Raw genomic sequence first — 21815 nt, 5'->3', positions numbered from 1 at the left:
AAAGAAGCAAAAACAGCACCATCTATTTTGAGTTGTGGCTCAGTCGCTGTTAGTCTCTGGTCCCTGCATCTACTCAGCATAATGAGGATGTGCCTCTTGTACTAGATGAAAAAAATAACATGAAGTAGACTTTTGTTCTCTGCAGTTCTTGTTTGCTTGGGTTGTCTGTAACAAAGTATGTTGTACTTAAGGTCATCTGTCTTTCTTCCAGGTTAACAAATTTTGGACACTTTAAAAGTTCTACTGAATGTTTGTGTTAAAGGACAATTGTAAGCTTTTTAATCCTGTGCAGCAGGATAACTATAGAGTTTCTCAAATAACTGACCACTGGAAGGAGAAGATCTTTAGAGATTTTTGAAAGGAGCTGGTTGTTTTGTGCTCTTTTCGATTGGCAAAATGAGAAAGCTAAACATTTCCAGTTTCTACCTGCAGAAGTAATTTTACATTGTGTTTTGGCTTGAATCAGGTAGTTACATACGCAGTGTTTCTGAAAAATATTGTGTCCTTTCAGGATTTTTTTGGAAAAGAAACCTCTGGATCGGAAGACTCACGTGAAACTGGAGAGGTTGGGACAGGGAGATGGAAAGTACCAACATATAAGGACTATCTGTTCCTCTTTAGAAGTCTACTGAATTGTGACACAATGAAGGTAAAAGCATAGTTAACATGGAAATACAAAAGGAAAAAATAATTCTGAGTCTTACTGTTGCTTTTCTAACCCTAGACTTTTTCCAAATATCATGCTGCAGAAGAGCTTTTTCCTGGATTTGGTTGGAATCTGTGGTTAACGAATTAATTAAACAGGAATGAATTTAGACTGACATAGCTGAGGAACATCTAAAGCCGAATTCTCGGAATCATTCAAATCTTAGTTTGTAAATTCAAGAAATAATTCTCATTGGTGTTTTGAAATGTGAACTTTTTCCTTCTACAAAGGAATGTGGCTTTGAAGATGAAAACTTTCTTACTGCAAATTCACCACTGCAGTCCCTGAATCGCTTGCTGTATGATGAACTTATAAAATCTATTTTGAAGATTATTGAGAAGTTGGACCTGACTGTTCAGAAACTGGATGTTAATGAACAGGTGAGACCTGATGACTTGTCCGTTACTTTCTGCTGTTGTAGAGGAACCAAAATCGCATTCCCTGCTTTGTGTTCATTATGCTTATATACCTCCTCATAGTATCCTTGAAGTAAGGTTTATACTAGTCAAAATGTTTTACTTCATGTTTCTGGATATTGCATTGCAGTGTTAGGAGATGGGAACATTAGAATCAGAAGAACTTCGTAGATTCTGTGATGCCTACTCTGGCACCTAGTAGTTTCTGTTTTTCTAGTGGCTTTTACCTTATGATCAAGCATCCCATATTATTTCTTTGAAGTATTGATGTGTCAGTTAGTCATTTGTTGATGTCCGACTAGCAAGTAGCACCTAGAAAAAGAGGAGGAGACTGTTTATCTGGAAAGAAGGCCTAAATGCTTTCTGTGTTGTCACAGGCTCAGTGTTCTTGCTTCAATATTTATTTTCAGGATGAAAATGAAACTGACAGTGTTTTGGTTGGTCCTTCTTCTGACCCTGCTTCAAACCTTCAGCCAACGAAGCCAACAGACTTTATTGCCTTTATAAATCTGGTGGAATTTTGCAGGTATTAGTATGTTTTTATGTAGTTTGGAAATTACAAAATTATTGGAAGAAATTTAAAGTGAGATTTACTTAAGGTGCCTGTTTCTGACTTTATGATGATGTACTGTATTTCAAAATGCACAATGTGATTAGCAGGGAGACAGTAAGTGTGTTTCAGACATCTGGGTCATAGGTAAAAACATCCTAGCTCATCGGCTCAGTTCTTCTAAAGAGTACAGGAAACAAGTAATTCTGTTACTTGGGTGTAATTGTCTTTCAGTATATGTTGTAAGTTTTAGTATTATACTGGCCATATATACAAAATGCTTCAGAGACCAGAAATAAAGTCGTATGGGGCATTAAGTGAAAGGTACAGCATTGTTTGCCTGTGGAGGTCCAGTTGATTTTCCCTAGCAATACTGCAGTCTCAGTAATTAAATGTGCTATGTGAGTATGTGTGTTTGTATAAATTTAATAACAAGATGTAATGAGGAAGAAATGGCTTTGCACTGTTAAGCAAAATAAGAATCTTCCAATGCTTGTGTGAGAAGGTAGCATGTAATTATTCCCTCACTGTCTGTGGAGCTGCTCTGTTATAGCAATGCTTCTTTTTTTTTGTACTGACTTGAAAATTTGAAGGGGAAAAAAAAATTATTCAGTTTCTTTTTCCTTGTTTCTTTTATCTTTTTTTCCCTTTCCCCACCCCCACCCTCCTTATGTTTTCTGTGCATCTGTTTTAGAGAGATACTTCCAGAGAAGCATGTTGAATACTTTAACCCTTGGGTGTATTCCTTTGGTTATGAGCTTGTTATACATTCAACGAGACTACCTCTTATTAGTGGATTCTACAAGCTGCTTTCTGTTACTATGAAAATTGCCAAGAAAATAAAATATTTTGAGGTGAGATCTCTGTTTCCCAATGGAAGGGCAACATGTTGCATTAATGATGATGCAGTTCTTATATATAGTCTTTTATGCGCTATGGAAAATAGATCATCGAAACTGTTACAAAATTGTTTCAAATGTTTATAGCATCCTATGCCTCCGTAGTTATAAGCACATAGAAAGTCAACATTTAGACTAGAAGCCAAGTTTCTGAAGAGACACCATCCATGCGTAATGGTCTTTCCAAAATCCTGAGCTGAGTAAACAGAGGGTTGGGGATTCTTGCAGTGCAGACAGTACAGAAGACGGCTTGAGTATCAGAAACAATCTAGCCAGAACAGCAGAGGTACGTATGGGTTAATTACTCAACTTTTGGGGTATACTTGTATTCTGCTCACTGATTTCCACAGGAAATAGGTTGCTCTGTTAGTGGATGCACTGTTTGCAGCATGGAAGCTATTGTAAAGTGGCAGTGCTCCATCCCACGTGTGTAGCACACCATAGAGCCTAGAACTGTCCCTGCCACTGCTGTTGACGGCACCAAATGAAGAAAATCTGGGAACTCATTGGTGTAGATGCTTGTACTGTAGAGACTGTTGTGAGTTGCCCTTTTCTTATTCTGCCAGTGTTCTTGCCGCATGGACATCCACTGTTAGGGATTTTTTTTTTTTGATGGTTTGTTAGATGGGAGATGTCAGGGTTTCAGCTGGGATGAAGCCGACTTTCTTACTAGCAGCTGATATAGTGCTATGTTTTGGATTTGGGGTGAGAAATAGTGTTGGTAAAACACTGATGTTTTGTGTGTTTGTTATACAATCAGGGCCTTTTCTGCTTCTCGTACCGTCCTGCCGGTGAGCAGGCTGGCAGCGCACAAGAAACTGGGAGGGGACACAGACGGAACAGCTGACCCCAAATGACCAAAGGGATATTCCGTACAATATGACGTTGTGCTCAGCAGTAAAACTAGGGTGAAGAAGGAGAAAGGGAGGGAGGTTCGGAGTTAGGGTGCTTGTCTTCCGAAGTAACAGTTATGTGTGATGGAGCTCTGCTTTCCTGGAGGTGGCTGAACATCTGCCTGCTGATGGGAAGCAGTGAATGAATTCCTTGTTTTGCTTTGCATGCATGCATTACGTTTGCTCTAGCTATTAAACTGTCTTTATCTGAACCCATGAGTTTTTTCTCACTTTTACTCTTCCGAATCTCTCCCCCATCCAAACTGAGGGGAGTAAGCAAGAGGATGCGTGGTCCTAGTTGCTGGCTGGGGTTAAACAATGACAGAGGGCAAGGAGAAAATTAAGCCATTGAAAAGATGTTTTTCAGTCCGATGTATCTTGCTTATTTGGGTAGTATTCCGAAAAGTTGACCCTCGAGGCACAGTATTAATGTTAATTATTAAAATTAAACTTTAAGAGAGCAAACCTACATGTCAGGTTTTCACTGGTGCCAGTTTCATATTGGACAGTGATGTATATATTCTGAGTTGAACTTATGCTTCATGTTCATACTGTGTACTACATTTTTTTAATACTGTTGTCTTGTGTTTTCTGTTTGGTAGGGTGTCAGTCCAAGGAGTCTCAGAAAATGTTCTGAAGACCCAGAAAAGAAGTCTTGCTTTGCCCTGTTTGTAAAGTTTGGAAAAGAGGTAAGTGATTTTGCTGGCTATCTTTCTTAGTTTGAATATAAAAATACATGACTCAGTCAAAGTTATCTCCTGACAAATCTTGCATATATAATAGAAATATTCCAGATCTTTGAATTATGCAACATAGTGGAGGTTTAAGATCTTTTTTTTTTTTCTGTTTTTTACTTAATGTCAGAAGAGGTCTGTTGCTCACCTATTCATGTACAATTAAGAAATAACTGTATAATTGTGCATTAAATACTTTCTGGTAACCATCTGCATGTGAATGAGATTCCAGTATTGGTTTTGAGTTGTTTGTTTTACATGGATATTGATATAGCTAAATCAAGATCTTAAAAAGTTTATGATTATTCTTGACCTATTTATCTGAATTTTAGGTTGCAGCAAAAATGAAACAGTATAAGGATGAGTTGTTGGCATCCTGTCTGAATTTTTTGCTCTCTTTACCACATGACATCATCATGCTTGATATCAAAGCTTATATTCCTGCGCTGCAGGTGGGTCAAAGCGGTGTATAGCTAACACTCTTTTTTCTAAAACATGTACAAAAATTCTGGAGCAAAGTTAGTATCCTGTTGAGCAAGCCTTCAGTGAGATAGAATGCAAATGACTTGACTTTTTGGATAAACAAGTAAATTGTTAGAATGTGCTTTTGCACTAAGCTGACTCTCTTAGTGCCTGTGTTGCAATATAATGTATATCTCCTGTGCTGATCTTGAGTGACATGTTAAGCAGACAAGTTATTAAGAATGAAGATGTATTATATGCTGAAAGCTTTCAAATATGGGTGGGTTTTTTTTACCTTTAAACAACAGCAGTCAATAAAAATGAAAGACTGATAGTTTTATATTTGACGCATAGAACGCATTTAAGCTGGGCCTTAGCTGTACCCCAATGGCTGATCTGGGACTGGATGCTTTGGAAGACTGGTCAGCTCACATCCCCAGACATATAATGCAACCTTACTACAAGGATGTTCTGCCTCTTCTTGATGGTTATTTGAAAAGCTCTACATCTACAGGTACCTACAGGCAAAAAATTGTTAGTCTTGAGGGAGAGGAAACTAATTTTTATGTAGTTACATCTAGAGATACGAATGTGACATACTTCTCGTCTATATTGTGTGCTTCCTGCGGTTGTAACAATATAACTTCTCTTACACACCAAAATTTACCTTTTTCTTAAACTATAATTTGTTTGCTGCTGCTGAACAGTCACTAATTGTAGCCATTTCATATGCCACATCTCTGTGATTTGTCTTTTGTATCCTTAAATCAGCTTGGTTTTCACTAATAGAGACTTATTTTCCTTAATAAAGATTTTAAGTGAAAGAATAATTGTCACATCTTAAAAATGGGCAAAACCAGGGTGGGTTTTTTTAAGGAAACTATGCATAGGTCCATGAGGTGCAGGTACTAATATTAATACACAGGTTTTTTTGTTCATCAGCTGAATCCCAGAATAATTGGGAAGTAAGGAAACTTTCTCGAGCAGCCCAGAAGGGATATAATAAAGTTGTGATACAGCGTTTAAGAAAAGCAAAGACTTTTTCATTGGTAAGAACACTGTTTCTTTTTAGAGTTAAATGTGACTTAATCAGTCCGCACTGTTTCTCTTCCTTCTTTGGGTATATACGTTTTATCTGAGGGTTATTTCTGCTTTAGATCGGTTCAATGAATCCCATTCTACAGTGTGGCTCGAAAAGCTGTTAAGTCTGCACAGCTGGAAAGATGTCATATTCTAGGGTGAGAACTGGAATGAAGCAGTGGTGCCGTGTGCAAATACCATTTTGTGGAAGTGTAACCTTTTTTTTTTTTTTTTTTTTTTTTAATTATCTTGTGGATAGGTTCCTAGTCTTAGATGTCAAACATACTGATTATTTTGACTAGGGCTTCTCAAGTAGCTCAAAATAAGTGTAGTTTTATTTGTATGTTCCAGTGTGCAAACTGACTTAGAATAAACATTTTTTTTAGGCGTGAAACTAATAGTTACGCTCATATATACATATATAAAAATATATATATATAAACCTCTTTCCAACCTAGTGGTCTTTAAAAAAAAAGAGTAAATTTTACATCCCATAAAGGCTGCTTATGAAAATCAATTGGCTGCTTACATATAGGTACAGGATCTAGACTTTAAGTTCTGGGATCAAAGCAAATGAAAAAGAGTAATTTTTACTTCAGATTTCTTCCCACTTTTCAGACTATTATGTTATTCTGTAGGTATGTGTTACCTGTGATGATAAAATTTTAACCTTTACTTGAGAAACAGCAATTGAAAGCCCTTAAAATGTGATGAAAATGCTTTCTGGTCTTCCCCTCTTCTGCATGTTGAACCAAAACTGTTCTCTTGTTTGATGCGGTTCTTCCCCACACGTTCTTCATTTTACCTTCTTCATCCGTACGTTAATAAGTGCCATAAACCCTTCATTTACTATATAAACCAACTTATTTCTGTATAGTAACTCTTTGTTCACTAATATAAATCTGTTGAATTATTTAGGATGACAGTCCCTCCTTGGAAGCAGTAAGGACTAGAGTGGCACGCCTTCTTGGATCTTTGGGAGGGCAGATCAACCACAACTTAATTACAGGTGAGTGCCCTATCAGTGTAAATAAAAATATTTACATGCCTCTGCTGTCTCTCTTGAAAGTTGATTTCAGTGAGGTCTCAACATCACTTTCACTTTATGAGAACGCATGAGCTTTTTAAGGAAAGCTATTTTTTGTTGCGCTCATTTAAAACAAGATTGCTTTTTTTCAGTTCTGGGGTTTAGGAGAGCAAAGTATTTACTAACTTACAATGGAATGCAGAAAGTGTGTAGAAAACTTCCATTAAAGGCAAAAAATTATATACATCTTTGTTTATGGTTTTATTTATTCCCCTCCTTCACCCTCTGTCTGCAAAGCCATTTTAAAACTTTGCCTCAGTTTGTAGCTCTTTAGTGCTTGTTTCCACCTTTTTACTACAATGTTCTACAATTGTGCAAGTCTTGGCAAGTTCACTTATTCATTTGTGAGTTTAAGGTGCACCATGCCTTTAGTATGTCCAGGTAGTAGAGCTCCATTTGAGTGCCTCCTCAAAAAAAAAAAAAAAAATTTATGCTCTTCACTGTTCAGTGTGTGAATAAGCTTTATAATTTAATTATTAAATATCATAAAATCTAATTAAAACAAAAATGGAAAAGCATAGCGTTAAGTACCTGTCCATAAGATTTAAGGGATAAATTCAGCACAAAATTTAGTCAGTCTAAAAACTAATCTCATCCTATAGAAGTTTTGTTCCTTTCATTTAGTGCTTACGCTTGCCTTTACTGCCTTTACAATCAATTTTCTTTCTGCCAAGTACTTCTCTGTTGCTATTCAGAAATACTGTGTGAAGGGAGCATTATTCTCTGGAAATTAAATGCAAAGCGCGGTCAGACTTTGTTCACCAAATTAACAGATACGGGACTATAGGGAGAGAAGGGAGTTTTCCTTGGAGGATGCAGCCATAAATGGAGTTGTTTTCTGTGCAACTGCAGGAGCCTGTATGTTGGATCTTCTTGTCTGATCTGATCTTCAAGCATTGTTTATAACAGTAGAAGACAAAAGTTGCCTTATTGGTTGTCTTATTGGACATCTTAAAGAAGTATTTTAAATAACTGTGATTCAGTATCTTTATAATTGTCTCCAAACTTACCTGTATTGAAACTGGAGGCTGCTGTGGTTGTCTCCTGAAATGTCTGAGATTATTTTTTCCATGTAGCGGCTAAACATGTGTTCAGATGTGCAAATAAAACCAGCCTTCTAACATACTTCTGGAACTTGTAACATCCAATAATTTATAAAACGTTAAAATTTTATGTCAATCTAACTGAAGTTGAAAGGTTACAGATTTTTTGACTGAACTATGGAAATACTTCCTCTATGTTTGTTATAGAAAGCTTATTTTTTGTTCTGGTCTTTTTCAAATGCATTAGCTACCTCTGCAGAAGACATGATGAAGAAATGTGTATCCTGGGACACTGAGAAGCGCCTTAGCTTTGCTGTACCGTTTGCAGATATGAAGCCTGTCATCTACTTGGATTCATTCTTGCCTCGTGTGACTGAACTGGCTCTTTCTGCAAGTGACAGACAAACAAAAGTATTGATGTTTTTTCTGCATCTTTTTTTATGCTAGCTGATAAGTACTGCATAAAATAGTATCTTCCTTGTTAGGAAAGACATGTTTTAATTAATTCATTGGTAGCAATGTGCTGCTTTGATGCTCTTTCATTATGAGGTTATTCTAGGCGTTTAAAAACTGAAGAGCAGAAATTGCTATAAGCTCTATCGGACACCATTGTGCTTTGAGAGTTAGACTTGACATGGAAATGAAAATTTTAAGCTAATTGATCTTCAGTGTTGTTTGGCCTCCTTCTCGTGCCTAGCCCATGAGCTTGTGGGCCTGGTCCAGCAGAGCAGTTAAACAAATATTTTGCTGCTTTGCTATATTGGGATGTTGATATCCAAAGACGGTCCAGAATGGAGGTTGTCCTTGAACACACGATAATGGGTGACTTACGCGGTGATGATTTTTCTCCAGCTAAATAGTGGCTGCCCATGATAGAGACTAAAACACAAGGACAAAGGCCAGTTGGAACATGTGTAAATTATTTCTGTGGACATAATCTGTTCCTGGAGCAGTGATTTAGCATAGATTGGAATGTTTTCTCAAGTACATCCTTTCTTTTGACTCATTCTCTCCTGACTACAATTTTGTCTTCTCTGTGAAAGTAATGGATGCATAACCAAAGGGATTTTTAAATTTCAGGTTGCAGCATGCGAGCTGCTACATAGCATAGTCACATATATGTTGGGGAAAGCATCTCAGATGCCAGAAGGACGTCAGGGTCCCCCACCCATGTATCAGTTACATAAGCGAATATTTCCAGTACTGCTTCGTCTTGCTTGTGACGTAGACCAGGTAAACAGATTCATTTATAAGCGTTTTAGCTTGTTTAGAATACATCTGAATTCGGGAATGAATGTATAATTTTATGTGGAAGTTATCCTGTTAGAAGTTATCCTGACATGTTGCCTTTTTGTATGCTGAAATTCTATTTTAGGGATAGTTTTTCGGGATTTTGCGGGGGGGGAGGGGGGAGGGAAGGGGAGGGGGGATGTAGACCTTTTCAAAGACTTCAATAATAGAGCGTAATTCAGAGTAACTCAGAGGAATGTACAAATACGTGAGGATTTCAAGATTGAAGATCCATTCCAAGAGTTTGTGGTGGTAGCTGTTCTTTACTGCTGTATTTAATTTCCATATTTTTCTTTTCCTGTAATAAGTTAATATGAGATGAAATTGATCATGTCAGTATTGAATGAGTTCAAAGCTACAATCCACAAGAAAAGCATTTGGGAGAGAATTTGTAGCTGCCTCATTGATACCTAATGATGATATATTTAATTCAAACATCTGAACTTGGTATTTCTCCTCCTTTACACAAAACAGAATAGACACATAGGTTCACCTCCACTGGAACGACAGGTCTTGTGCCTTTTCAAACTGCTGTTTGGACCCAGCTGTCCAGATTCTATTTTTAGACCAAAGAGATTTGTGTTCTGTTAAAATATACAGGAAACTACGTTACCAATTTAAGTGAAACCCTTTTTGCTGGCATATGGCTGAATGTAAACCATAGGTAAATGATGTCTGGCTTGGTCCAAACCAATGCATACAGGCATACACACTGTATTACAAGCAAGTCTATTTAATGGTTCTTTCCTTTATGTTACCATATGACAGTAGTTGATCAGGTTGACTTACAGGTAGAATTGTTGAAATCCAGCAAGTTAGAATAATGTATATGGTAAAGATTAAGAGAGATTTTAGATCAAAATACAACTTAAAACCAAACTTCCCTGTTTCCCTGGCTGTATATTGGCATTTCAGTCCATAGCATGCCATGTTTATTTTGTCTATCTCAGAGGGTCTTACTGAAAGTAGGCTTGCAGATCATTTAAGACCAGTTGAATAGAAAGCAGCTAGCCAGATTTTTTAATTTTCTTTTAAATCCTTGATATGGAAATGTAATATGAAGCGGATTATTAATTTTATAGACCTTTTTTGAAATAAGAGGGTTTTTTTGGTTATTACATATTTTGAATAGCAAAATAGCATAGAAATATAGTAATCCTAGAAATGTAGTTGGCTTTTGCTCTTTTCAGGTAACAAGACAGTTGTATGAGCCTTTAGTCATGCAACTCATTCACTGGTTTACAAACAACAAAAAATTTGAGAGTCAAGATACGGTGGTGTTCCTGGAAGCTATCTTGGTAGGTCATAATTCTTTTTTTTTCTGTGCCATATGACTTTATTTTTGAACTAGCATTATTTTACTACTGAAAGAACCAGGAGCACATAAACAGATGTACTGGCTCCTTATTTGCCTGAAAGAAGGAAAGCAGATTATCAATTTTGTGATCTTTTAATGTTTCCTAACTGACATTTTTATGATGGATTTCTCTATTTCTTTGACAGTCTCAAAACACAGGTAGTGTCTTTAGGGTGCTTATGGGATTAATGAAACACTATTTTTATCATCAGTGTATACAAGGAACTACTGAAATACATAATATTTCTCCCCCCATTCTCAATGAAAGTTTCTTTTGATGTGTGCTTAATCTTCCTCTAAGCTTATTTGCTTTCACCAGGCGCAAAAGTTTTAAATTTAAAACTGGCTTTTGCACTGACCTGAAGTGGCTGGAGGGAAGATAGATCAGGAGGTTTTGCAGTACTTCTCATAAATTAAAATCAGTGTTGCCACACCATTTCTAAAGCAGAGGAAACTGGGTCATCGGAAAATGAAGTGATTTACACAAGGCTTTTACACTGTTCAGTAGCTGAGATGGGAATAGAAATCCAGATCTTTGAGGCATAATCCAGTGCTGTGAGGGCTGGAAATGCTGCCCCTTCCCTTGGACAGCAATAATTTCATGGCTTTCTTGCTTCTGGGAAAGTACGTTTTTTTAACTTACAAATAATACTGTGTAAATAAGCTGCTCTAGTAACCGCAGTGAGACCATGTGTTGGTGGGGTTTTTTTCTTTCTTGTAATGAAATAATGTTGTGTAATTTCAGAGTGGCATAGTGGATCCAGTTGACAGCACTTTGAGAGATTTCTGTGGTCAATGTGTACGTGAATTTTTGAAATGGTCTATTAAGCAGACAACACCGAGACAGCAGGAGAAAAGCCCAGCAAACACCAAGTCTCTTTTTAAACGGTTGTATAGTCTTGCTCTTCATCCCAGTGCTTTCAAGAGACTGGGTGCAGCACTTGCTTTTAACAATATCTACAGAGAATTCAGGTGAGCAAACAGAGCTCAGAACAGTAGCTAACTTGGACTAAAGGTTCAAGGACATAAAAAGAATTGAATGTAGAACTCAAATAGTCGTCCACTGGCACTCATTCTATTAATGAATGCAATAGCTGTAAAACTGAGTTACTCAGATTATTAATTTTTAATTATATTTTTGTAGTTCAAGCTTTCTGTAAGTGGAGAGTGTAGAAGTTTAAATTTCTATCACAAGTTTATGGGAAGTTACTTAGGCCTTTTAAACATGGTCAGTGAATCTTCATTGCTATGCGTTTAGAGTGGTTTGGATGTATTTTTTTTTCGTACAAACATTTTGTGTAGCTTATCTCTATAGTATTTGAATTTGGTTTTTAATTAGCATTTCACGTTCAGTGCTTCTTCTGCTCATGTTTCTCATCATATTTATTCCTGATTTTTAAAGGGAAGAAAATTCTCTGGTGGAACAGTTTGTATTTGAAGCATTGGTTGTATTTCTGGAAAGTCTAGCCTTAACTCATACAGATGAGAAATCATTAGGTAAGCTATAATTAATTAACTGTGAAATGAAGAAAAAGGCCATCTTGTTGAATCTTGGATTAAAAAAGAAAAACTAAACCAAACTTGAATCCATAACTGGAGGAAAAGTAAATGTGCTTACTTTTGCAACAAAGTAAGGTTTATTTTTCATTACTCTTAGAGAGGTCATTTGATATCTGGTTAGGAACTCTTTGAATCAACTCCTTGCAACATATAAAGGTGGAAGATTTTGTGCTCAAGAGAAAGAACCTTTTCACACTTAGAACAATTTACAGTTTTATAGTTAAACTAAAAATGCTAGTGGTGCTTTTGATTTGAGTTCTGATTTTGCAGTTACACACTGTAAAAATGTAGCTTGATGAGAAGCTTGAAGTCTACTCTTTCATAACAAACAAAATGCTTGAAAAATTGGCATTTCTTTATGTTCTGTGGAAGATTTCCACAATTTTGTAGTATCCTTTCCTGTTTGCCTTGTCATTCTTCTCTACAACAGTATGTAGCTGTGTGAAGAATCTGTCACCTCTTCCACAATAAGGATGATTCTTCAGTAAACTTGCTTTTCTCTACTTTTTTTTCATGCTCTGACTTTCATCAATTAATGGTAATTAGAACATAAAGCAAAAAACTGATGTTACAAACATTTGTTTATTTCAGAGAAACAGTTCAGGATATGACAGAAGTGGCCCTAGAAGAAATACTCTTGTGGGAAAGTTTTTACAGTTTCTTTACAGTTTCCATGTGTGAGCATGGAAAATAGAATACACGGTTTTATAGCAGAGGTCTCACAGTTGGCTCAGGCCGTGTTGACCTGTCTGCTATTTTATGATCTTGTTCTGTAGCCTTGAAGAATTTGCTGTAGAAACACAGAGTAGTGGAGGTGATAGACATTATCCTGTGTGTAAGTCTCTCGCACCAATTCTATAGTGATAATACCTTCCTTCATTTAACCAAGTTACTAGCATTTATTTATACATGTTGATTTCTCTCTTTCTAACAGGTACCACTCAACAATGTTGTGATGCTATTAATCACCTTAAGCGCATAATCAAGCATAAAGCGCCTTCTCTGAACAAGGAAGGAAAACGGCGAGTACCACGGTTAGCAAGTTGCCATTCTTTTGCTTGTTAAATAGTACATTTTGGTTAACAATGTAAGTAGTTCCATTAATACCTAGGAGTGAATGGGGGGTTCATCCTGTGACTGTTGCTGATAGACACCTGCTGGTATGTCTGTTGAACCACTGGTAAGAAATGCTGCATATGATAAAAAAGGGTCGCGATGGTCATTTTTTATTCCAGCGTGGTGAGCCTCAGAACAGAGAGCTTGCTTTAGTTTGGCAAGGACAGAAGGGAAAGAAAAGCATGTGCCCCTTACAGCAGTGTTTATAAGGTTGGCACTGGTATTACAAAGTATTTGGAGGAAACTCCTCCAAAGTTTTTTGGCGTGGGGGGTGTGTGGTTTTTTTATTGCTGTACTGTTAGCAGAAGTAGGACAAGCTGCAGTGGGACGATCATTGATTAAAGAGGGGTAGTGAAAAAGGTGGAAGAAGCAAGAATGGATTCGGTGTCAGGCTGGATATGCAAGAATGGATTCAGTATTCAGTCTCCTTCTCTGGAGATGTTCAAAATCTGACTGGACGTGTTCCTGTGCAGCCTGCTCTAAGTGAACCTGCTTTAGCAGTGGGGTTGGACTAAGTGATCTCCAGAGGTCCCTTCCAGCCCCTACCATTCTGTGATTTTGGATGAAGCTCTGAGTCACCTGGTCTGATGGCATAGCTGAGCCTGCTTTGAGCAGGAGGCTGGACCAGAGACCTCCTGAGGTTACTTCTGACCCGAAATGTCCTGTGACCCTAAAGAAACAGGGAAGTGGAGTCTGGGAGTTAGCTCACTGCTGTACCTTGTGGTAGATTACGAAACTGGATAATTAGGGACAGGGGAAAACTATGTGGGCTTTTTTAAGCTTAAATCTCCATTTTTGTCTCTTTGAGTGTTACAAAGAGAAGGAAAGAGACCTGATTCTCCTTTTTAAAATTTTGCCGCAAAGACTGTGCTCTGGGGATCCACAGTACAGTAGAGAGAAGGAAAGCAGCGCAGGATGTGCTTGTAAAACAGCTCTTCCTTGTAGCGCCGATGGTTGTGGCTAGATAGGTAAAAGGACATTCATAATGCTTTTGAAACAATTTCATTTTTTTCAACTGGAGGACCATGGTGTCATGGTAGATGTCACGAGGACTGTTAATCCCTAATATTTTTGTGCAGAGGATTTCCAGCTACGAAGTCAGTGTGTCTTCGGGATGTTGTCATGTGGCTCTTAGTGCAGTGCGGACGACCTCAGACAGAATGCCGACATAAAGCCATGGAGCTTTTCTATGAATTTATTCCTTTATTACCAGGTATTGCAAGTCACAATGCACTATTATCTTTGCTTTCTAAATACTGTGCATGCCTTCCCTCTCTTTGCTGTGCAAACTATTAATTACAAGAAAAATTATTTTTGTGGTAAATGTCTGTTCACTCAGTGCTGTTAAATAGCGACTGAGTAGTTGTTCATGTTGGAAATCAAATATTGTGAGAACTGCGAGGTTTTTGGGGATTTTGTGGGCATAGAAAAGGGTTTTATTGCAAACTTCCTTCCGGCCAGGAAGGAGAACTTACAGGCCGAGAACTGCTGCTGTATCCAGCTATGAAGGCAGTGCTTGCTGACTGGGAACTAGTGGGAGCATCTCACAAAGTGACCTCTTCCTTGTGGGTAATTTAAATAGTATGATCAAGGCTAGACCAGAACCAGTAACTTCTCTGTGTTTTGAACTGGATCTTCTAGCAACGTTTGGGCGGTCTGTTTGCCCAAATCCATATCGGTCCATTTGCCTCTAATTCCTTGCTAGATGGAATTGTTTTTTTCCTGGACAATTTATATGTCTGGTTTTATTTCTATCAGGAAACATGCCTCCATCTTCTTGGCTGGCTGATGTTCTAAAAAATAGAGATGTTTCTTTCCTCATTAACAAATTTGAAGGAGGTGGCAGCGATGCCAAAAGTCCGTCTGGGATCCTTTCTCAGCCAACTCTCCGTGGTATGCAGGAGCCCTTCAGTTTACAGACTGTCATGCGGTGGATGGATATGTTCTTAGCAGCACTGGACTGCTACAATACATTCTTTGAGCTGCGAATGGTCAAACCTCATGAAATATTGGGTAAGCGATTAACTGTTGCGTTATGTTCATTCATGTGTTACAGAAAGCCCATCCAAGATGAGTTCCCCCATCCAAGATGCATTCCTAACTTGGACTTTAAGCTTTTTTCTTAAATGTAGAGTTGATGAATTTTACAAACTCTCCCAGAGGTTTCAGTGACATTTGTTGTACTGGAAGTGTTTTGATGAAGTAGTACATTGTTAATAGTGTATCTTAAAATGTTTCCTTTTAGTCCTAGAAATATACCTTTAAATTTCTGTCTCTGTCATCCAGTCACCAGCAACTTCTTTTACTAAGAGATAGATTTATAATTTTGGGGGGGTTTTGTTTTGTTTTGTTTTTTAATCCTTCCAAAGCTGTTTACCTGCTCTGTATTAATGTCTGGAGGGAAAGATTAGAAAGCAATGAAAGAAGTCCCCTTTTCATTTTGAGCCCTGTACATGTTACCTTCCTTGAGTTCGTGATGCTTCAACTGCATCAGGTCCAAAAGCCTTGTATTGCAGTTTTGGTCAGGTGCATAATAATAACCTGTGTAGTCATTGGGTCTTTTAAAAAGTTCTTTTAATTATTCATGCAGGACTAAACAAAATGCTTTTTATCACTGATAGTGCAGTTGTATAGTTACTTCATATATGAAGTCTTGTACAAGTTCTAGGTAGCCCATCTGTCATAGGGCTGAATTATTCAAAACTAGGGATTTAAAATGTTTATCCTTTTTATTACACATGCCTAAGTCGTCATCATTAATAAGTGCTTGTGATGATAAGTGAGTAGAAAGCTACCCTTCACTGCCTAGAATGTTAATATTTGGAACTGGCATAGGACTTTCAGAAAATACTGGTGTGAGATGCACTGGATTTCTGTTTGTTATCTCAATTTGACTGTTTTCTTCTGAACACAAAATAATATATTTAAAAGTTGAGAGCTGCTGTATCATTTGAACTTAGTATGATTCTTCTTAGGTGTAAATGAAAGATCCTCATTCTTGGAAGCTCTGCAGTTCTTCCTTGAGACTATTGCTTTGCATGATATCCATGCAGCAGAGCAGTGCTTTGATTGTGGTTCAAAAGGCAGCGTGTTCAGTCCACAAGAGAGAGATGTGTATAATTACAGCAAGTGTACCATTATAGTCCGAATCATGGAGTTTGTCACCATGATCCTGGAAACCTGCCAGCAGGATTTCTGGAAGGTAGGTGCTGAAGTCTGTAGTGGATAAAAGACGCAAATTTTGTATGTAGTTAAAGATTTGGTTTTTTATTGTGAGGTTAGTTTGCTGGAGAACATCATCTTTAGTGGTACTTTAATTGAAATTGATGACTAAGTGTCGCAAACTGTTACGGTCTTCGCATCTCAGTGAAAAGAATTATATTGCACAGTTGAATTTTAGTGGCTCGTGTAGTTTTGATTAGAGAAATTAATATTTCCTGTATATTCCAGTTGTATATTGACTATGAGATTGTCATTCTTTATGGAGTACTTGCAATGAATATTTCTTGCATGACTTCTGATGGCCTTAAATGTGTGAAGGTGATAGCTGCTTAAAAGGCAGAAAGGCAGATTGTGGGAATTCTTTCTTGAATTCAGTATAATAATAGAGTCTCTCCATTTGCCTAGCTTTGGTGCAATATAAACTGTATTTAACTATATGCAGTATAGTCCTTTTGAGTCTCTTATGAAATTTACACTGCCAGGTTTAGTTCTGAGACTGTGACCATCTCTTGTTTTAAATTAATCTCTAATAGAGGAGTACATCTGGATTTCAAGGTGAAACAGGCCTGTGTGGACATAAAAGATCTTACGTGCAGTTTGATGAGACAGCATATATCCTATGTATATTTTTATAGATAACTTAATTTCTGTGTATTAGCACAATCGATTGAAAGGCAGACATTTCATAAAGATAATGTCACTTAGGGAGAATAGTTACTACTCCGTGTTTTGTTTCATTTTAAATACAAGGACTAATGATAAGTTGTGAAGAATAAAATAAGGAAATCTAAATGGATTTTTAAATAAAGCTGTTATTTACTGGTTTATTCTTTCTAGCTACTTGAGAAGGAATTGCTTAATGCAAGCCTTATAGAGCTTCTGGTGATGACAGTGTGTGATCCATCACACGTAGGCTTTAACACTGCTGATGTGCAAGTCGTGAAAAAGCTCCCAGATATCTCAGTAAGACTCATGAAAGCTTTGATGAAATCTCCCTATAAGGAATCTTTGAAACTGTGCATAAAGAAAAGAATCACACTGCAGAGGTAAGTAGGGGCTTTCTGATGAGCATGAATCCAGAACAAATGCCACTCACCATGGAAATGGAAAGTAAATAATGTTGTGTACGGTTTCATGTGGAGCTCCCCACCAATGCAATGTTACTGCTTCTCTTTTCTCATTAGCTTTGAGGACCTTTGTTCTGTTGATCTGTTTAATTCAGACGCACGTTTTGATCAAGTTAGGTTTAGTGCTGTCCTTTCTGCCTGCAAGCAACTCCAGAGATCTGGCCTGCTTCATTCTGTTCTTCACAATCAGGTAACTGTTTACCCAGAAAATAATGGTGAATATTTTTATGCAGTGAAGAGCTTTTCCTGTGTGAAAGGCCAGTATGAAAACAGAGAACAGATCAGATGCAGAAGTTGTGTAAAATGAGATCAACAGTGAAGAGCTGGTGCTAAACAGGGTCAGAAATAACTGTTTATGTTTACTCTACAAATCTGAGTAGTGCAATACTAAGGTTTGAACAATCTTCGTAATTATGTCTGTCTTTTTCCAATTTCCAGGGTCAGGACGCAACCAGAATCTACCTAAAACTTTCTTTTAGTGAGCTTCACAATTTTGAAAGCTTAAAAAATCGGGATTTACTATCCTACAAAGGAGGCATTTTTCAAATGTTTTGAACAGAGAACATTCAAAGTGATGGGGGAAATTAGAAAAGGAATACATTCTGGCTGATCAGAAGCAATATAGTGGGTCTGAGTTGCAGGAAAACAGGATGGAGAGCAGCTGGGGGATGGAGGTCTCAGCTATATTACTCAAAAGAATTCTTTCTAAGTTTCTGATTGTAGTTGGTTATTTTACTTTGGGCAATTGAAGGAAAACAGGCTATGCAACAGCCACAAGCTCTGAGAAAACTTGTCTACTCCTGAGCAAGGCTATATTTAGCAAGTAACAAAATCTTTAATTTCTGTGGGGTGTTCGTCATATATCCTCTACGTCTAAACAACAGCTAGAGCTGGGATTGTAGGATGGTGATATTCAGGGAGCTGCATGGTTTACCTTTTCTGGCCCACCCATTCTGACTAAGCTGTTTGTTTTATTTCTGTAGTAGCGTTTGTTATCTGCAAGCAATCTGGAGGAGGGTCAGAATCTTGTGACGATTTTCAAATGACTATTGGTTTGTTCTGAACTTTGTATGCAGTGGGGTTGTTTGGTTAAAAATCTTTGTTCCTCAGTTACACAGATGTCTTGTCCTGGTATGTTTGCATTGCTTTGCGAGAAAATGACCTGGAGTTCAAGTGTTTTCATTAGCTATACAGGTGGATTGGAAGGTCTTTATGTTATTTTTTCAGGTTATATTAATTGTCACTTGTTTATTTCAACAGGATGAAGGGCCTCATTTCTCAGTTGGCTCTAAGCTTCTTTCAGTTGTTTATAAAGGTATTGCACCTGGGGGTGAAAGGATGTCGCTTCCATCGTTAGACATCAGCAGTAAGCGATTAGCTGATAGACTCCTGCAGCTAGCCTTTGCTATTGATGACCAGGTAGGATACTGTTCTCTGGTTTTAATACTGAATCATCATTTAATACTCATTATCAATACTTTTCTACCCATATTTTGGGTAGATGAGGCTGGTGTTTTATTCATAATCCTACAGAGGAACTGTAAGGATTCTTTGGCTTAATTGAGTGACAATTGTAGATAACAAGCATTTCAGTATTCTGTTTGTGCTTTATTTTTGTGCTTTCTGGTAACATAAAAGAGTTCGGAATGGAAGTTTTAAAAGAACTCATGGGCTTTTATAAGAAATGAGTGGAACTTTATGTACCTGAGATAACTCTGTCTCTATACCTTAATTTTCACAGTGTGAGGAGCTAGTAAGCCTGCTGTTGAACACAGTGGTGTTATCTGTGCCATTATCAGGAGCATCCCAGAAGAACCTGATCAGTTTCTCTCATGGACAGTATTTTTACAGCCTGTTCTCAGAAACCATCAATCAACAGCTGCTGAAAAACCTGGATGTGATCGTAGTCCAGCTTATGGAATCATCTGCCAGCAATCCCCAAATGGTACTATACTTCTTTAAAAAGACAAGGTCAAATGGGAATGTTAGAAGTAACAAGTTTTTTGTTGTTATAGATGGATGTAACTGAGTGCGTAGTGGGGGAAAAAGTGCATTTGGTTGCACTTCGGATAGCATTGCATTGATAGGTGTTTTTTAATTTTTTCGTGATTGCCTACTGGTGCTACTTTGATCTCCAACAACCTGACATAACTTAGGCTGTCTGATGTCTCATGTCAAACTAAGTGGAAGGTGCTTACCTGTTACCTATCCTGAAGTCTATGAATTTCAGGATGTTATGTAGTACTTCAGATCAAGAATGTCCTTTCAAAGCAAGTCTGCTTGTTCCTATTTACTGTGCTTTGATTTTCATTGTAGAGTGGTCCCAGAGCATGTGGACTGGATTCGTTTTGGATAAAACTAAACTGAAAAATGAACTCCAACCAGTAATGGGCATTTAGTCCACAGAACTTGAGTAGAGCTAGATCAAAGTATTAAAAAGAGAGGCAAACACACACACAACCCTCTGTGACCTGAAGTAAATACAAAGTAGATGTCGTGTACTCGGTCTCAGCACCACTTGTTTTGTTCCACAGATTTTCTCCTGTTGGTCCACACTACTTAGTTAGGTAGAGCTCACCTTCAGGTCCACAAAGGAAGTGTGTTATAATTTAGAAACTTTCTTTCAGTGTTGCTGACAAACAGAAGGGTCAAAAAGAAAGATCAGAAGTCTACTTTCCCTTTTGCTTACAAAGATGCTCAGAAAAGTAGATTATCCTTTTAAAAACAATTGGATCTCTTTTTTATGCTTAAAGGTGGTGTTTCCAAGTTTTCTTCCTTTTCTTTTAACAAAAGCCTTTCAGTCAGGTGTTAGGTTCTCCTGAATCTCTGATTTATTTTTTTTTTTTTCATGATTGCCCATACCAGTGAAGAGATCCTATCATCATTTCATTTAGGATTCAAGAACCCACCTGTTGGTTTTCCTTCCAGGTTGGCAACATTCTGAACGGCATGTTAGATCAGAGTTTTAGGGAGCGTACCATACGCAAGCAGCAAGGAATGAAGCTGGTCACAGCTGTACTAAGAAACTGGAAGAAGCTTGATAGCTGGTGGGCCAAAGGTTCAGCTCCTGAGAGCAAAATGGCAGTCTTGACCCTGCTGGCAAAAGTTCTCCAGGTATGTGTTGCTTTATAAAATCCAGGTAAATTTTCTAATTCTGTAGGCATTTTATCTCTTTTTAAAGAAATGCTTTTCATTCTCATTATTTATGTTGGGTAGGGGGGAGGGGGAGGAAAGTTGGAGAATATCAGAATCTGATATCTTGCTAATTGCAAAGCACAGCAAATATTTGGATAGACAGAAATTACTAGATTTTGCTCTTCTCTCCCCCTGTCCCTCCCACCATTTTTTTTTTTTTAACTGCTTTCATGCTTTAGCTTCATGTTTTCTTTCTGGAGAACTGGCACTGGTACAGGGAATAAGCTGTGAAAGTGAGCAGCCTCTAATGCCGTTCTTTGTCATGTTGGCATCCAGAAAGTCAAAATGGGGGAGTTCTACTCATATCAACAGACTGCAGAAAGATCTTTATTTCAAACACCTTTAATTTCTGTTACACTGGGGTTTGGGTCTTTTGTTTTTTCTTTCTTTATGTTGAAAAGATATTTTATCCACCTATCCTATTGGTGGTTTTCGGGAACTTGTAAAAGTAGCTGTGCACAAATATACAGAAAGATCTCTTATTGAGATTTTTTTTTTATAATTAATTATTTTAAACTTTAATTGTTTAAAGGTAAGTTTCAGGACACAAAATGTGAGCTGTATTGCTGTATTAGCTGGCAGTGAAGTGACCAGTAGGAAATCTGGCTTTAGGAGGGAGCTTAATATTTTTTTTGAACTGGAAAATATGCAACAATATGATTGTACTGTGTAGCTTTTAGAATTCTTTTTGATAGTCCTTTTAAAACTAAAATCACTCTGTATGTGCTTTCTGTTAATTCGGTGTGGTTTTGGAAGTAAACAAGTCTATAGCTTATGTTTTTATTTTCATTAATACAATGATCTCTTTGACTAGTTTAAAAAAAGAAAATCCTGATTTTTTTATTTCTTCTATTGTTCCAGATAGACTCTTCGGTTTCTTTCAATACCAATCATGAAGCATTTACAGACGTTTTTAATACCTATACCAGCCTACTTACTGATCAGAATTTAGGCTTAAATCTTAAGGTAAATTGCTCACTTCAGTGGTTTCCACACCCTCCCCAGATTAGAATGTTCATGACATTTCCTGTTATTCGGCTTAAATTTTACCTTAGTTTGCACAGTAACATGGACATCA

At 37.4% G+C, this 21815-nt stretch overlaps 1 protein-coding gene across 3 annotated transcripts in view; it reads left to right on the top strand.

Annotated features, from left to right (window-relative positions):
* The window catches only part of PRKDC (protein kinase, DNA-activated, catalytic subunit), an 85470-nt gene that overhangs the window by 12431 nt on the left and 51224 nt on the right, over positions 1 to 21815 (top strand). For all 3 annotated transcript variants that reach the window (XR_012585730.1, XM_074576993.1, XM_074576990.1), the window contains exons 15-38: positions 512 to 649; positions 937 to 1086; positions 1533 to 1648; positions 2367 to 2526; positions 4067 to 4153; positions 4531 to 4650; positions 5015 to 5174; positions 5603 to 5709; positions 6659 to 6749; positions 8118 to 8281; positions 8951 to 9103; positions 10351 to 10458; positions 11263 to 11489; positions 11920 to 12014; positions 13012 to 13111; positions 14273 to 14406; positions 14952 to 15206; positions 16169 to 16395; positions 17253 to 17461; positions 17600 to 17732; positions 18803 to 18961; positions 19284 to 19487; positions 20471 to 20656; positions 21599 to 21703. Coding sequence is in view for 2 of the 3 variants with exons in the window: in XM_074576993.1 (XP_074433094.1) it covers positions 512 to 649; positions 937 to 1086; positions 1533 to 1648; positions 2367 to 2526; positions 4067 to 4153; positions 4531 to 4650; positions 5015 to 5174; positions 5603 to 5709; positions 6659 to 6749; positions 8118 to 8281; positions 8951 to 9103; positions 10351 to 10458; positions 11263 to 11489; positions 11920 to 12014; positions 13012 to 13111; positions 14273 to 14406; positions 14952 to 15206; positions 16169 to 16395; positions 17253 to 17461; positions 17600 to 17732; positions 18803 to 18961; positions 19284 to 19487; positions 20471 to 20656; positions 21599 to 21703 (3588 nt within the window). In the remaining variant the exon portion in view is untranslated. The remainder of the gene's footprint in view (positions 1 to 511; positions 650 to 936; positions 1087 to 1532; positions 1649 to 2366; positions 2527 to 4066; positions 4154 to 4530; positions 4651 to 5014; positions 5175 to 5602; positions 5710 to 6658; positions 6750 to 8117; positions 8282 to 8950; positions 9104 to 10350; positions 10459 to 11262; positions 11490 to 11919; positions 12015 to 13011; positions 13112 to 14272; positions 14407 to 14951; positions 15207 to 16168; positions 16396 to 17252; positions 17462 to 17599; positions 17733 to 18802; positions 18962 to 19283; positions 19488 to 20470; positions 20657 to 21598; positions 21704 to 21815) is intronic.

This window comes from Larus michahellis, chromosome 2 (genome assembly GCF_964199755.1).
Source record: "Larus michahellis chromosome 2, bLarMic1.1, whole genome shotgun sequence".
Taxonomy (NCBI): Eukaryota; Metazoa; Chordata; class Aves; order Charadriiformes; family Laridae; genus Larus; species Larus michahellis.
The sequence above is the reverse complement of the archived record's forward strand: the minus strand, read 5'-3'. Positions and strand labels throughout refer to the sequence as shown.